The sequence below is a fragment of the Bombus huntii genome, chromosome 5, assembly GCF_024542735.1.
Source record: "Bombus huntii isolate Logan2020A chromosome 5, iyBomHunt1.1, whole genome shotgun sequence".
Taxonomy (NCBI): Eukaryota; Metazoa; Arthropoda; class Insecta; order Hymenoptera; family Apidae; genus Bombus; species Bombus huntii.
In genome coordinates, this window is record NC_066242.1 from 5135125 (window position 1) to 5148940 (window position 13816).

At 27.5% G+C, this 13816-nt stretch overlaps 4 protein-coding genes across 8 annotated transcripts; 2 read left to right on the forward strand and 2 right to left on the reverse strand.

Annotated features, from left to right (window-relative positions):
* Positions 1-28: 28 nt before the first annotated feature.
* Positions 29-4675, reverse strand: LOC126865505 (ATP-dependent RNA helicase DHX30-like). 3 transcript variants are annotated; one of them, XM_050618103.1, is made up of 14 exons: positions 4622-4675; positions 4308-4417; positions 4109-4235; positions 3979-4026; positions 3771-3831; positions 3270-3655; positions 3012-3193; positions 1960-2943; positions 1539-1880; positions 1168-1418; positions 892-1096; positions 623-812; positions 474-559; positions 29-404 (listed from the first exon to the last, which is right to left on the reverse strand). In XM_050618103.1, exons 2-14 carry the CDS (start codon positions 4355-4357, stop codon positions 188-190), a joined length of 3129 nt encoding a protein of 1042 aa, XP_050474060.1. In that variant the 5' UTR covers positions 4358-4417; positions 4622-4675; the 3' UTR covers positions 29-187. The 3 variants fall into 3 exon arrangements, with proteins under 3 accessions (XP_050474060.1, XP_050474061.1, XP_050474059.1); XM_050618104.1 differs by having other exon boundaries at positions 4496-4634; XM_050618102.1 differs by having other exon boundaries at positions 4490-4634.
* Positions 4676-4731: 56 nt separating this feature from the next.
* On the forward strand, positions 4732-6858 carry LOC126865512 (dolichyl-diphosphooligosaccharide--protein glycosyltransferase subunit 1). Its single transcript, XM_050618119.1, has one exon. It carries the CDS (start codon positions 4851-4853, stop codon positions 6675-6677), a length of 1827 nt encoding a protein of 608 aa, XP_050474076.1. The 5' UTR covers positions 4732-4850; the 3' UTR covers positions 6678-6858.
* A 158-nt stretch (positions 6859-7016) lies between these two features.
* LOC126865529 (deoxyribonuclease TATDN1) lies at positions 7017-9543 on the forward strand. The gene is made up of 5 exons (XM_050618152.1): positions 7017-7316; positions 7471-7650; positions 8088-8481; positions 8545-8748; positions 8899-9543. The coding sequence occupies exons 1-5, from the start codon at positions 7277-7279 to the stop codon at positions 9002-9004; spliced, it is 924 nt and encodes a 307-aa protein (XP_050474109.1). The 5' UTR covers positions 7017-7276; the 3' UTR covers positions 9005-9543.
* Positions 8018-13487, reverse strand: LOC126865507 (transmembrane protein 214-A). 3 transcript variants are annotated; one of them, XM_050618107.1, is made up of 9 exons: positions 13261-13487; positions 12848-13044; positions 12065-12748; positions 11776-11986; positions 11553-11692; positions 10710-10836; positions 10318-10574; positions 10099-10250; positions 8018-8186 (listed from the first exon to the last, which is right to left on the reverse strand). In XM_050618107.1, the coding sequence occupies exons 1-9, from the start codon at positions 13385-13387 to the stop codon at positions 8183-8185; spliced, it is 1899 nt and encodes a 632-aa protein (XP_050474064.1). In that variant the 5' UTR covers positions 13388-13487; the 3' UTR covers positions 8018-8182. The 3 variants fall into 3 exon arrangements, with proteins under 3 accessions (XP_050474064.1, XP_050474063.1, XP_050474062.1); XM_050618106.1 differs by lacking the exon at positions 8018-8186 and adding an exon at positions 9644-10037 and having other exon boundaries at positions 12851-13044; positions 13261-13484; XM_050618105.1 differs by lacking the exon at positions 8018-8186 and adding an exon at positions 9644-10037 and having other exon boundaries at positions 13261-13484.
* Between the last annotated feature and the right edge of the window lie 329 nt (positions 13488-13816).

Consider the following 13816-nt stretch of genomic DNA (forward strand, 5'->3'; position numbering starts at 1 on the left):
TATATATATTTATATATATTTATATATATATATATTTATATTATATATTCTTATCATCACTATATGTATTTATTTATATTTACATATAAGTAGATAAGTTGTTTTTTTTTTTTTGCTTCTAAATATTAACATAGAATTAAAGATTCTGTGATACAGTGTCACAAAAATGTTCATTGTTTAAATTTTTCTAATGTTTTGTTCTTAAATTTTCGTTTGCATCTGATGTATTGTCAATATGTCGTGACGATTCCGTCAATATTTTTGAAATTAAAACCATTAAATCGTCTCTAAATGGTTGAATTAACTGTAGCTTATCTTGGTAACCATTTTTACCTTCATATTTAATTATAAAATGCACGATACCCCACAACATACTTCGAAGTTGTAATAGCATGTCCGCGATTCTGGAAAAAGACAATGTATAAAATAAAAGATAAGTTGGTCATGTAAAAAATATAGATAGAAATACGAACTCGGGTTTACACGTCAAATTTAAATTCTTTATGTTATTTATCCTAATACAAATTTGTTCTTCTTCGGTGGAAACATTGTTTTGTATCTGTAAGAAAATAGCATTTAGCATTGTATAAACATATATTAACGGTTATATTCAAAAACATACCTTTTCACACTCAACATCAGCTTCGCTGAATAATAGGACCGATAATGGTGATATCATACTAGTATCAGAAACTATACAAGAATGTCTTTTAACAAACTCCATCTTATTGATGTAAGTCAAAAGCTCACTTGGCCATGTTGTTCTATTGTAATTTACACTCCCATTATTAATTTTAACGACTTTGTTAGCCCTAAAAAGCAGAAAACTATATAAATTTTAGCCCTTTCTTGTATATTATAATTATATGTATTTTTAAAAAATATATTAACTCAGTCATTAATATGTTTGCTTTGTTTGTAAAAGATCTTTTTTTATATCCATAAACATTTCTTTTTATCAAATGATTCGTAGCAGCAAATAAGATCGCTCGAATCAATTCATTATTACCAGAATATGCATTCAAATATTTAAAATTAGATGTCTCTGAAACCATTCCACTGCTTACAAGTTCATTTACATACGTCGAAAACAACTCTACGAATAAACAATAGTTATTCCTAATATTAAATATTATTTTTCCTCACATATATGTATAACAGACTTACTTTGTGTCACATCAAAGATTTTTTTAAACTCAATTCGATCAGCATTCTGCATGGCAGCAGATAACGAGTTATTATCACTGTACTTCATATGTTGAAAATATTTTAATATACCAATATGATCACTTGTTTCGTGAAATTCCAACACGTTTCCTTTCAAAACTCTAGAGGGACTTGATATTTCATTTAACGAAAGAGTAGGTCCATTAAAAGAAGCAAATGTAGTAATTATTGATAACACAGGATTAAAACACCTAAAAAAATAAACTGAAATATACAACAAGAACTTTTTAAAAATATAAACATAAATATGTAGTATAAAATATATGGAAAAATAAGAATATCTTCTAGCAACAATGTAAATTTTTACATACTGCAAAACGCAGGAAAGTACTGCAGCTTTACTTAAATTCGGATGCAACGAAATATACGAAACACGTTCGCCCAAACTTGTAAAATTTTCATCCTTATCGAGAAAGCCAGAAATTTTCAAATTATTTACAGCAGAAATTATTGAACTAATATTCGGTGGATCAATCATATTATTAAAGAAATCCAATGCTTTCTTATCAGATAATGTTTTACTAATAATAATTGCTTCTTCCAATGGAATTTTTAATATCTCCGGTCTCGGATATAGATCTAATTCATTATATTGTTTTCGAGTAATTAAGTGATAACTTTCACCAGATTTTACACGTCCAGCTCTTCCTTTCCTAAATATTAATAAAAATATATTTTAATCTTTTCTTTCTTTGAAAATAAAATCACAACGTTGCATAAAATAAAAACTACCTCTGACAAATACTAGCTTGTGATATTAGACTAAAATCTAAGCTGGATAGAAGCTTCTGTTTATTCCATCTTACTTCTCTCTTAACAGCAGTATCTATAACATATTTTATATCTCGGATGGTAATACCAGTTTCAGCTATATCTGTAGCTAAAATAATCTTTGTAATATTATCAGGAGCTGATCTGAAAACCTTTTGCTGGTCATTATTTGAAACTTTAGAATGAAGTGGTAATATTAATAAATTACTAATTTTATATTGGAGCATGTTATATAACTCCTTAATTTCTTTCCAACCGGGGAGAAAACATAAAATAGCTCCAGGTGGTTTATCTTTAATAATCCACTGTATTAGACTCACTATGTTATTGAAAGGAATTTCTATTTTCATAGGAGTATTCTGATTTGATGAGTTCTCATTTAAAAAATCAATATCATCCAAAAAATGCATTTTTACATGATGTAATTCTCCAGGGACATCAATAACTGTGGTGGAAAAATATTGTTGGAATACATCTGTGTTTATACTTGCAGACATAACTATAAGTTTTACATGTGGATTGTGTTCCAACATATCTTTAAATAACATTAGCAACATATCTGTTTGTAGACTTCTTTCATGAGCTTCATCTATAATTACGTGTGATACTCCTTTTAATGTAGAATTATGTCTTAATTTTTGCAGGAGTATGCCAGTTGTGCAATATAAAATTGAGCCACTTGTTCTTGGCGTTTTATTATCAAAACGGACATGATAACCTATTTTATCGCCTATTTTTTCATCCCTTTCAAACGCAACACGTTCAGTCAAAGAAATAGCTGATATTCTACGAGGTTCTGACACAACTATATTACATTCATGTGTATTATTTTGTTTTATGTATTTATCCAGTATGAACTGTGGAACTTGGGTACTTTTGCCACAACCAGTGTCTCCTTTAATTATCAAAACCTGGTTATTTTCTAAAGCATTAAGTATTTCTTCCCTGAAAGAAGTTTTTAAGCAATAAATAATTTGATAATAAATGTTATGTATAGATATATAAATACATACTTATAATTAATAATAGGCAAATCTGTTATGTCTTTATATCTTGTTTTTACATTCCTTATTGAATGATTACTATGCATTTCAGCAAAATCATCATCTAATGAAAGATTATCTTCCGATTCTTTTTCCGAACTGTCTTCATTAAGTTCAGTAGCACATGGTATTGTTATTATAGATTTTACTTCCTACAAATAATCATAATAAACAAATTAAGATATTTATAAGTATTAAACAAACACTTCTGTTACTTATAAACCTTACATTATTAAAAGTATCAATCAAAGATTGTATTTTACTTGTGAACTCTGGTGAAAGATTAATATTAACAGATCGTTGAGATTCACAAAAACTATGTTTACTTTTATTATCATATAATATAGGTTTAAAATCTTTAATTTTCCCATTCATATATAGCCAATCTAAACACATTAATGCTGCATCATGTGCAGCTTTCTTTTTGTTTGATGCTATATTGCAAAAGGATGCTTCATAAGGCCATGTGACATCAATAGTACACTTCATTTTATTAATTTTCCCTTTTATTACTGAATATGTATATGATATGCATAACTTATTGAATTCTCTATATACAGCACTATAAATAAGGTCAAGATTTTGCTTAGGATATGGATGAATTTTTTCAAGACCTGAAATTTGAAATGAAAATATTATTGAAATTTAATTTTATATAATATCTGTACAACATACATTTGTATATTATTCATTAATTAAAGGAAATTGATATTATTTTATCATACTTACTTGTTTTCCTAATTGCAAAATCGTTAAAATTCGGTACATTTGTATCTTGCTCTTTCTGTTTCTATTATGATAATTTTGCTGTTAGTATGTTTATATACTACACTACACTACATTTTAAAAAAAGAAATAGTATGCTACATACTTAATTATACAATTTCTATTTCATATTATGATTACATGTTTCATATTATAATTATGTTATATTTACCTGCATAGAGTTATTTACTTCTCTGAGATTATTTTTATCGATATTGAACTTCAATGAAAAAATAATAAAATGAGATTAGATCTGACTGATTTGCATCCCTCGTAAAATCAAATTTTGATTAATTACTTACATTATAAGATGTATCAGATTGGGGTTTAATTTTTGATTCCTTTTTATAACATCGATAAAATGTTTGATAGTTATAAAACTTTCTTAAATGTGATCTATACATTTTGTTTGTACAATAAAATATTAAACTGTTCAACAAAAATATTTTGGATCATTATTTTTATATGCTTGGTTAAAGTTATATATTATAAATTACTTACTGGCTACATAAAGATTTTCTTGAATTAAGCATGATTTCAGATAAAATCATTTTCCTAAGTTTAATAACAATTTTTATACAATACTGGTATTTGTGGCAATACAATATAACCTAATATAACAGAATTTAAAAAGTTAAATTCATCATCTAATATACTTATAAGTATATATATTTGTAAGTTACATTTACAATATGATTTCATATATTTCAGTTTTATCTTTTTGTTTTATTAAATAAGTATTTAGGATTTATGTAAATATTTTAAACAATCGTAATTTTGCAATTCATATACAATGCAAATTCATTGCAATTCACACTTGAATTATACTTGTAAAAATTCAGGAAACTGTATGAGATATGTATGTATTATAGATATACTTGAAGTATATCGTATAATTCGTATATGAGTTTCGCGTCTACATAATACGTGCTTTTAGATAAACGCCACGTCTATGATGATACCGACTGAAACTCGTTTACCGGTTAGTTAAGAGTGTTAAACGACAATCAACAGTGAGCTGAAAGAAATTCTTACGTGAAAAATATGATTAGTCGTAGTTCAATTATATTGCTATGGAATATTGTGTTACTTTTCGGATTAAATATCCAATCTTTCGCTACTGCCAGCACCATTGATCCCGATTTGAATTTTAAGAACGTGGAAAAACATATTGATCTGCAATCTCAATTAACAAAAATTACAACTAGACTTATATTAGAAAATGGAAGTAAAGATCGACACATGCGAAATTTCCTTTTTTCACTGGAACCTGAACAAAAAAGTAGTCTTAGTTACATAGCAGCTTATAGAGAACCTGTGCGAGTTGAATTAAAGCTAACCAAAGTGAAGGTAAATGCTTATCCAGATGAAACTTTCTATCAAATTGAATTAAAAGACCCATTGTCTCCTGGAAGAACTATGTCTGTTGAAATTGAATGGATATTAGCTCATGAACTTATACCTCATCCTAAAGAGATCACACAAAAAGAAAAACAATTAGTAAAATATATAGGAAATATTTATCTTTATGCACCATATAGCATAATGAAACAAACAACCACTGTATCTTTACCATCACGTAATATTGAAAGCTACACTAAATTTAAACCTGTTTCGCAGAGTGATTCATTTATCACATATGGTCCATATGAGAAACTTTCTCCATTTTCTTATGAAGAATTAAACATACACTTTGAAAATAACAATAAATTCCTCACAGTTACCAGACTTGAAAGGAATATTGAAATATCACACTGGGGTAATATAGCAGTAGAAGAACATATTGACTTATTACATACTGGAGCATTACTAAAAGGCTCATTTTCACGATATGAATTTGCCAGAGAACCAAAATCATGGGAAGCTAGTATTCAAAGTTTCGATACCATTTTACCTGCAGCTGCCTCTGATATTTATTATAGAGATGAAATTGGTAACATTTCAACATCACATACTCGTATTAAAAAGGATTCAGTAGAACTAAATCTTCGCCCAAGATTTCCACTGTTTGGTGGTTGGAAAACTAAATATATAGTTGGATATAATGTACCTAGCTATGAGTATTTATTCCATTCTGGAGATCTATATACTTTAGAAATGAGATTGTTGGATCATGTTTTTGATGATATGGTTGTAGATGAATTAATTGTAAAGATTATCTTACCAGAAGGTTCCAAGAATATTGAATTAAGCCTTCCATATTCTGCAACACGTTTGCCAGATTCTCTTTATTACACATACTTAGACACTACTGGTCGTCCAGTAATTTCTGTTACTAAGAAGAATTTAGTTGAGAATCATATTCAGAATTTTAAACTAAAATATACATTTCCACGTATATTGATGTTACAAGAACCATTGCTTGTAGCTGCAGCTTTATATTTACTATTTTTATTAGTAATTACTTATGTAAGACTTGATTTTTCAATTGACAAAGATGAAGTTTCAGAAAGTAAATTAAGAATTGCTGGGCAGTGTGAAAAGATCTTAGCTGCACAAGATCGTAGAGTAACTTCTTACAATGAACTAGATGATCAGTTAGCATATCTTAAAGCCAACAAAGATGCTAATGCATTTCTATCTGTAGTAAAAGGTATTAATCAAGAATATAAGAGTGCAACCAGTTCTATTACTGAAATTGCACAACGCTTGAAAGGAGAATCAGGAGATGTATATGATCGTATTCAAGAATTACAGAAATATGATAGAACTTTAAAAGAACTTTATAATCAACAACAAGCATTGTATGTAGACAAATTAGTACCAGGCAAGATAGGACGTCAACAATTTGTAGAAGCAGAAGCAGCTGTTACAAAGAAAAAAGAAGAATGTGTTGAGAAAATAAACTCTATCATAAAATCACTACAGTAATAACATATTCCTGAATACTTTCAGTTAAAAAAATATTTGAGAACAAGAGACTCAATAAAAATAATTTAAATAATAGGTTATAATAATAAGTTGAAAGAACGTTTCCTTTACAATGAATTAAAATTTGTAATAAAAAAAATTGTAATAAACAATTTGTAATAAATATATATTATAAATTATACATTTTATATTTTTATTATCCATTTGGTTATGATATAATAATGACGCATATTTTAAGTCGCTACTTCGAAGTAGAGAATTTATATTTGTAATTCTTTATAAAGGATTACAGAGACACAATATATGGAAGTATGTAGTATACTATAAGTACAAAATACATATACTTGCTATGCTGAAATGAGGATAGGAAATAATATAAAGTACGTCCAATGAAAATTACATTGATTTTCACAAAATATAATTGTAGTTAAATTCATTGCATGTACAATAAATGACAAAAAAATATAATTTCTATTTTCATGGCATGTCAAATATCCACTCATATGTTAGTATGTATACAACGCCGGTTAAATAAGACACCTGCTAACCTTTCAGACAGCATCGTGTTTGAGAAAACTGTCATTTCACTGATAGGTTGAATGCTCGGTAGTAGAATGAGTAATTTAAGAAAATTTATAGGTAATTAAATTCTTTATTCAGTAATCGTATTAACATTTTAATAATCGACGTTTATGCATAAACTACAGTGTAGCTTTGTGTTTTTTTTAAGATATTTATAAAAAGGTTATACTTTAACAAATAATATATTCTACCGTTGTTAATTTTAATGCAGACATCGGGGCCAATTTGACAGATCCTATGTATCAAGGAATTTATCATGGATCACAAAAACATCTACCAGATTTGGATAAAGTTTTAGAACGAAGTTGGAATAATAATATTTCAAAAATTATAATCACTGCCGGTAATATAGAAGAAAGCAAAAAGGCTCTTGAAATAGCACGAACAGATGGTGAGATGCTTTTGTATAAATAATGAAAACATAATATTAATTAAGTATAACTTGGTGTACTGTCGCGTCTCTCTATCACAGGCAGCTATATTTTATAATTTTCAAATTCTATTTTTTATGTAGAGATATTAATGTTTTACAAAAAGTACAATGATTTTGGTACAATTAACATTTTATGCACCTTACAGGCTTTCAACTGTGAGGGTAAAGACTTATTGTTATAATGTACAGCTACTGTTTATTTCTTATTGTTAGACTGAAATACAATCATTGCATATGAAGAAACCAGTGAAAGAGAGATGCAATGGTGTTGTGATTCTATTCTCTAACTACAACAACAAAATGCATGTCAATGGAAATACCTAGGTACATATTATATTATTATTTTTTCTCTTTTATTGAATTTATTCATATATTGACTGTTACGTATATTTCAGAGCGACTATTTTCTACAGTTGGCTGTCATCCGACACGTTGTAATGAATTTGAAGAAAGTGGCAACCCAGAAGCATATCTCAAATCATTATCGGATCTAGCTGCAGACAATAAAGATAAAGTTGTTGCTATTGGTGAAATGGGACTAGATTATGATAGGCTGCAATTTTGCTCCAAAGATATTCAAAAGAAATATTTTGAAATGCAATTATCTTTATGTTCCACTTTAAAGTTACCAATGTTTCTACATTGCCGTAATGCTAGTGAAGATTTTGTAAGAATTTTAAGAAAACATAAAGATACATTAACAGCTGGTGTTGTACACTCTTTTGATGGTAACCCAGAAGAAGCTAATTCCATTTTACAAATGGGGTTGTATATTGGTATCAATGGATGGTATGTTAAATAAGTAACGTATTTATTTTATATCAAATAATTAATACATGATGTTATTTATAGCTCTCTAAAAACAGAAGAAAACCTTTTTGCTGTTACAACTATACCATCAGATAAATTGATGATAGAAACTGATTGTCCATGGTGTGAGATAAGGCCTACACATGCTTCTGCAAAAGATGTTATTACTCATTTTCCATCCATTAAAAAGGAAAAGTGGCAATCTGATAAAATGGTTAAAGGAAGAAACGAACCATGTACCATAGTGTAAATATATTGATCAATTTTTAAACTAAAATTTGCAATTATTATGATATAATTATGATTAAATTGTATTTACATTGCATACTTGTTAAAAAACAAAAAGATTTTAATTATGGAATGAAATATATATTATTATTTGATTTCTTTTTACAGCCAAATTTTGGAAGTACTTGCACGAATTAGAGACGAAGAAGAGGAATATTTATGCAACCAAATATATAAAAATACAATGAAAGTCTTTTTTCCTCATGAACTTTAACACAGTAATTCAAACTGAAACATTAACTTCATAATCAGTGTGCGTTTTAGTATTGCACGCTCATACATATAATCAGGGAAAAATGCTGTGAAATTATATAAAAAAAATAAACATAATTTCTACTAAAATCATTTCTGAAAAGGAAGGAAATGAAATACATTTTTACACGCATAGTTCTATGGATGTGACGAGTATCACATTCCACTGATCTCTTTCCATATAAAACTTTAATATTTGTTTCTCCTTTTTTGTTAAATTTATCATTGTCACTATAATCATCACCATTAGAGTTGCATGATTAGCGCTATTATATAATTATAATAATAATTATATTACTATACATATATTTATCAACATTATTCTGTATGTCCTATGAATATTATTATTATTATTATTGCTGTATCCAATGACATTAAGTTAATATTTTACATGTACTATAAAATCAACAATAATCTATAATAATCTAGCTTTATTTTTGTAAAAAAAAGATAATACCAAAAAGTAATTTTATTTAATACATTGTCCGATTTATAAATCAACTTGTTATTATATTATTATTCAACACCATATTAGAAACATTAAATGAAAATATATTAATGAATATACAAATATGAGGTTTTAAGTTTGGTACTACATACATATAGTGTAGTCTATATATTACTTTAATAATTATTTTGACAATAGTAACTTAAAAAAGAAACTGACATTTTCATTAAATTTATGGATCTTAATATCATACTTAATGGTATGATACATTTTTCAAATATCACAGGTAAAATGGCCGTCACAATATATTTGGAAATGTATAATATCAAGTTTGGAATTGTAGAACTAAATGCAGAGGTATGAAAGGAGATTTTTTTGATCACCGAAAAAAATCGGTATGCAACTTTTAATAAATTTCATTCATGGAACTTTAGAAAGTGTTTGCACCTTTTCATACACCCAATCATAAGTTTGACTCGCTAATGTCTGTGTGGTGTCAATAGCTTTTGAGGCATAATTTTGCAAATTTTCTGGGCTTAATTTTCCACTAAAAACATAATATTATAAAGTATAACTCTTCATACTTCAAAAACTTTTTATGTACTTACACAAAGACATTATGTTCTAGCCATTGAAGTGTTGCAGTTGAGCGTTCATTCAACTTCTCCACACATAAATTTGAGTAAAGTTTTACATATTCTAAACCTTGATTACTTCGTAATTTAATTTCATCCAACATTCCTGGGACATAATACTCTATCTATAAAGCAAGCAAAGTATTTACTTACAGTATCTACAACTTATATATTGAAATCATTAAGACTTACTATTTGTACAATCAGTGGACCATTTCTTCCAATATATTCTGCAATATTACCAAAAACTTTAAGAGAAAGATGCTTCATTAAAAGATAAGCATCTCCTGCTAATTTAATATAAGGTTTACATGTTTCAACAATTGTTTTATAATGTTCTGGTGAAGTATCTTCTATAAATTCAAGTGCTTTAGTAGAATATTCTTGCACTACAATCCATGACTGTTGTCCATAGGCAACTAATCCAGTTCTTTTTAAAAACTTATTTACTAAAAAGTTATATTATAAATATAAAAATTAATATACTTAAATAATATTTCAAACAGACTGAATATTTCTTTTTTTGTATATATATGTATGTATATTGTGTGTATGTATATATATATATATATATATATATTTACCTTTAAAATCATCATGTTTGTATATGTCATAAGCAAGGATGGCACTAATAAAAAGTAATAACAAAATAATTCCCTTTTTCCAGGAATATTTCTTATTAGCAGAAGCTGTCATTTTCAGTAACAAAGCCTGTAATAAAAGTGTAATAGAACAATGTATTACATGTTAATTTATTTACCATTTAACATAACGAGTCTAAAGGTCAATATCAATTATCAAAAGAGCAATCTTATTACAGATGTATATATGTAAATGAATTTAATTTCTGAATACGTACTTTTTATTCACAGAGTTGATGAAGAAATGAAAATATTTTCTAAATTATTTATTCTAAAATATTGTCTGTAATATGTATCTTTGTACAAAAAAGGAATGACGCGATGAATGATGTTAATGTCGTCAGTAGCGATGCTGAAGGGACAATATGCGATCGATAGTCCCCTTCCGACAAAACAAACGTACCTAACCTACACTATATTTAAAATTCAAATTTCTCAAAATCATTCAAATATTACACTCACGATTTTTCAAAATAAAAACAAGCTCAAATGCAAATTTTGCAGGTTATTGCTGGAAAATTATACCGGTATTTAAACGTCTTTCCTCACTGACAAACAGGCAATTAATCTACACGCGATTTATACGTTACGTAGTATTCCGCTGACACTCATGCTTTGCGCATATACGTGTGTATAATACAATAATCAAATGTTACATGGATTATTTCCATATTTCAAGACATTTGTCACAATGCGTATAAAACATTCTAATTTCGGCAAAAAGTATTATTTTTATATAAATATTAAATATATTTATTTAATACAAAAACAAATATTTAAATTTACCTTGCATATCTTACTACAATTATTAGCAAGACCTTCATCTTTGCCCTTTTTCCACCTTTCATTAATTGTCTGAAATTCTATACATGTTTCTTTTAAACATTTTGTTTCTAATGTTATGTGCAAATCATGCCATTTAGCATCTAAAAAAAATTAAATGAAATTAAATTTAATAAATCCATTATATATATATATATCAACTATAAAGTTAAATCACTATTCTTACCAATATGCATTAAAATCAAATGAGATTGATATAAATTTTTGGCATAAACAGACCTCCACACAAAGAAACAAAATGGATCTGTAGCCAAACAAGTCACAAGTGCTTTGATTAATTCATCCCTATAGTTTGTATCTACCTTCTGTGTAACTTTTGTAATTAACAATTCAAACAGCTTCACATAACTTATATTCTTATTTTTAAACAATATTGACTAAAAAGAATAAAAAAAAATTATGTCTATTTCATACTAAAATGGTGTTTTGTATTAATATAACACTCAAATACCTACTCTTAATTTTTCAATGCTGTTATTGATCTCCCCGCTTACAGAAACAGGAATATTAAATTTCCCAGAATATGTATCTTCTACAATGTCAAGATAAAGTTCTGGTTTAAGATCATAACAGATGTCATGCCCAAATACAAGATCATTCAAAATTTGTGCTACATAACTACAGTAACTCTTTGTCTCTAACATAGGAGACATTACTTCATGCCATACTTTCAAACCCACAATTAAGTTTTTTCTACCAGCTTGTGAGATTGCCCACAATAAAGAAAGACCAATATTTTTTCTATTTTGATAGGAATTTTTTACACGCATCAATTTAGAAATGTTAGCAATTGTCATTTCAGGATTAATACGTGCTAGAAGTTGTAAAAATATTTTATGACCCACAGCAGGTGATCCCTTAACCATATCAGTAGCCATTGTAGTAAGAGTATTTTCATAAAAAAGTTGGGCTGTTTGTTTGCCTGCCATATCAATTGCCTTTTCTAATATGGAAGAAATTGTTTTAGGTACTATACTTAAAGGATAGTCTTTAGGCTTCCCAGAAAAGACTGCATCTTCTTTATCAACAGGTATTTTTATATTAAGGAAGGCAGCAAGATCTTTTAACCAAATTAATGGAGCTTCAGGAAATTTAGTTTGACTACTAGTAAAAATATTTCGAAGCTCTTCTGCATTAATCTGTTGGAAATGATATTTCAATATCAATAAACTTATCTGTAAATTATACATAAAGAACATTTTTTAAAAGTATATATATATATATATATATATATATACCACATTTAATGCATCTTTTATAGACTTTGGGGGTTTTTCCTTTGGTTCTTGCTTCTTTTTCTCAGACTGCTGCTGTTTCTGCTGTTTCTTCTTTTCTTCATTCTCTTTCATTTTATTTTCTTTCTCCTTTGACGGCTTTTTATTTTCCTTGTTATTATCCAAATTATCATATAATGTTTTTACTTGACTTAAGGGAACTGAAAAAAGATAAGTTCTAAACTAACATACTTTCATCTGTATAATGCAATAAACATATTTTCATCTAGAAACTTTATTTTTGAATGTATATATAAAGCAAATTTTACAATAACATTTTATTTGAATAAAAGTGTTTATAAACTTTAAGAATTTTTATTAGTAGTAGTATATAAAAGTGATAACAATTTTATACAAAGCTGAGTAGAGACACTTACGAAAATCTTCCACTTTTGGTACATTTTCGATAAATTTCTTTTTTTCTACTTTTGTAAGTTTATTGATCTTGCCATTGCTTTTGTCTTTCTTATTTCTTCCAACTATTTCCCATCCACCAGACGACATAATGCTATAAATGCAATAAACAAATGGACAGCTAATAATGCTATTAAAAGGTACTGAAGTGTTTGTTGGCAGTTGGCAGTTATGTTGCTGTCCGTATATCGTAGGTACGTGGTCGCGCATGCGTAGAAAGTTGCCACGCGCTACTCTTTCATGAAATAACTTTCTTAGTCCTTTTATAGATAGGTAATTAATAATAACATGTAATATCTACATTATCATGACATTTATTATAAGTAATATAAATAATTATGAAATATCCAATTTATTATCAACTAGCAAATAACTAGTTAGAAACTAACTCAGTTAGAAATTTCTTACTTTCACTTTATAATAAATGTTGATATTATATTTACAAATATATACAATTTAGCGTTTTATATATTTAATTATGTAAAAACTGTAACGTGTTCCTGCTATTCGAAAAGAAAG

Excerpts from the sequence above, each read along its gene's own strand:
- LOC126865507 (XM_050618105.1), bottom strand. The coding sequence starts at position 13,387 with ATGTCGTCTGGTGGATGGGAAATAGTTGGAAGAAATAAGAAAGACAAA. Across the intron at positions 12,749-12,847 it reads TAAAAGATGCATTAAATGTG|ATTAATGCAGAAGAGCTTCG; the intron begins GTATATATATAT and ends CATTTCCAACAG. Across the intron at positions 10,575-10,709 it reads CAAACATGATGATTTTAAAG|TAAATAAGTTTTTAAAAAGA; the intron begins GTAAATATATAT and ends ATAACTTTTTAG.
- LOC126865512 (XM_050618119.1), top strand. The coding sequence starts at position 4,851 with ATGATTAGTCGTAGTTCAATTATATTGCTATGGAATATTGTGTTACTT.
- LOC126865529 (XM_050618152.1), top strand. The coding sequence starts at position 7,277 with ATGCTCGGTAGTAGAATGAGTAATTTAAGAAAATTTATAG. Across the intron at positions 7,317-7,470 it reads TAATTTAAGAAAATTTATAG|ACATCGGGGCCAATTTGACA; the intron begins GTAATTAAATTC and ends ATTTTAATGCAG. Across the intron at positions 8,482-8,544 it reads TATATTGGTATCAATGGATG|CTCTCTAAAAACAGAAGAAA; the intron begins GTATGTTAAATA and ends TGTTATTTATAG.
- LOC126865505 (XM_050618103.1), bottom strand. The coding sequence starts at position 4,357 with ATGATTTTATCTGAAATCATGCTTAATTCAAGAAAATCTTTATGTAGC. Across the intron at positions 2,944-3,011 it reads TTGCCTATTATTAATTATAA|GGAAGAAATACTTAATGCTT; the intron begins GTATGTATTTAT and ends AACTTCTTTCAG. Across the intron at positions 405-473 it reads AATTTGACGTGTAAACCCGA|AATCGCGGACATGCTATTAC; the intron begins GTTCGTATTTCT and ends GTCTTTTTCCAG.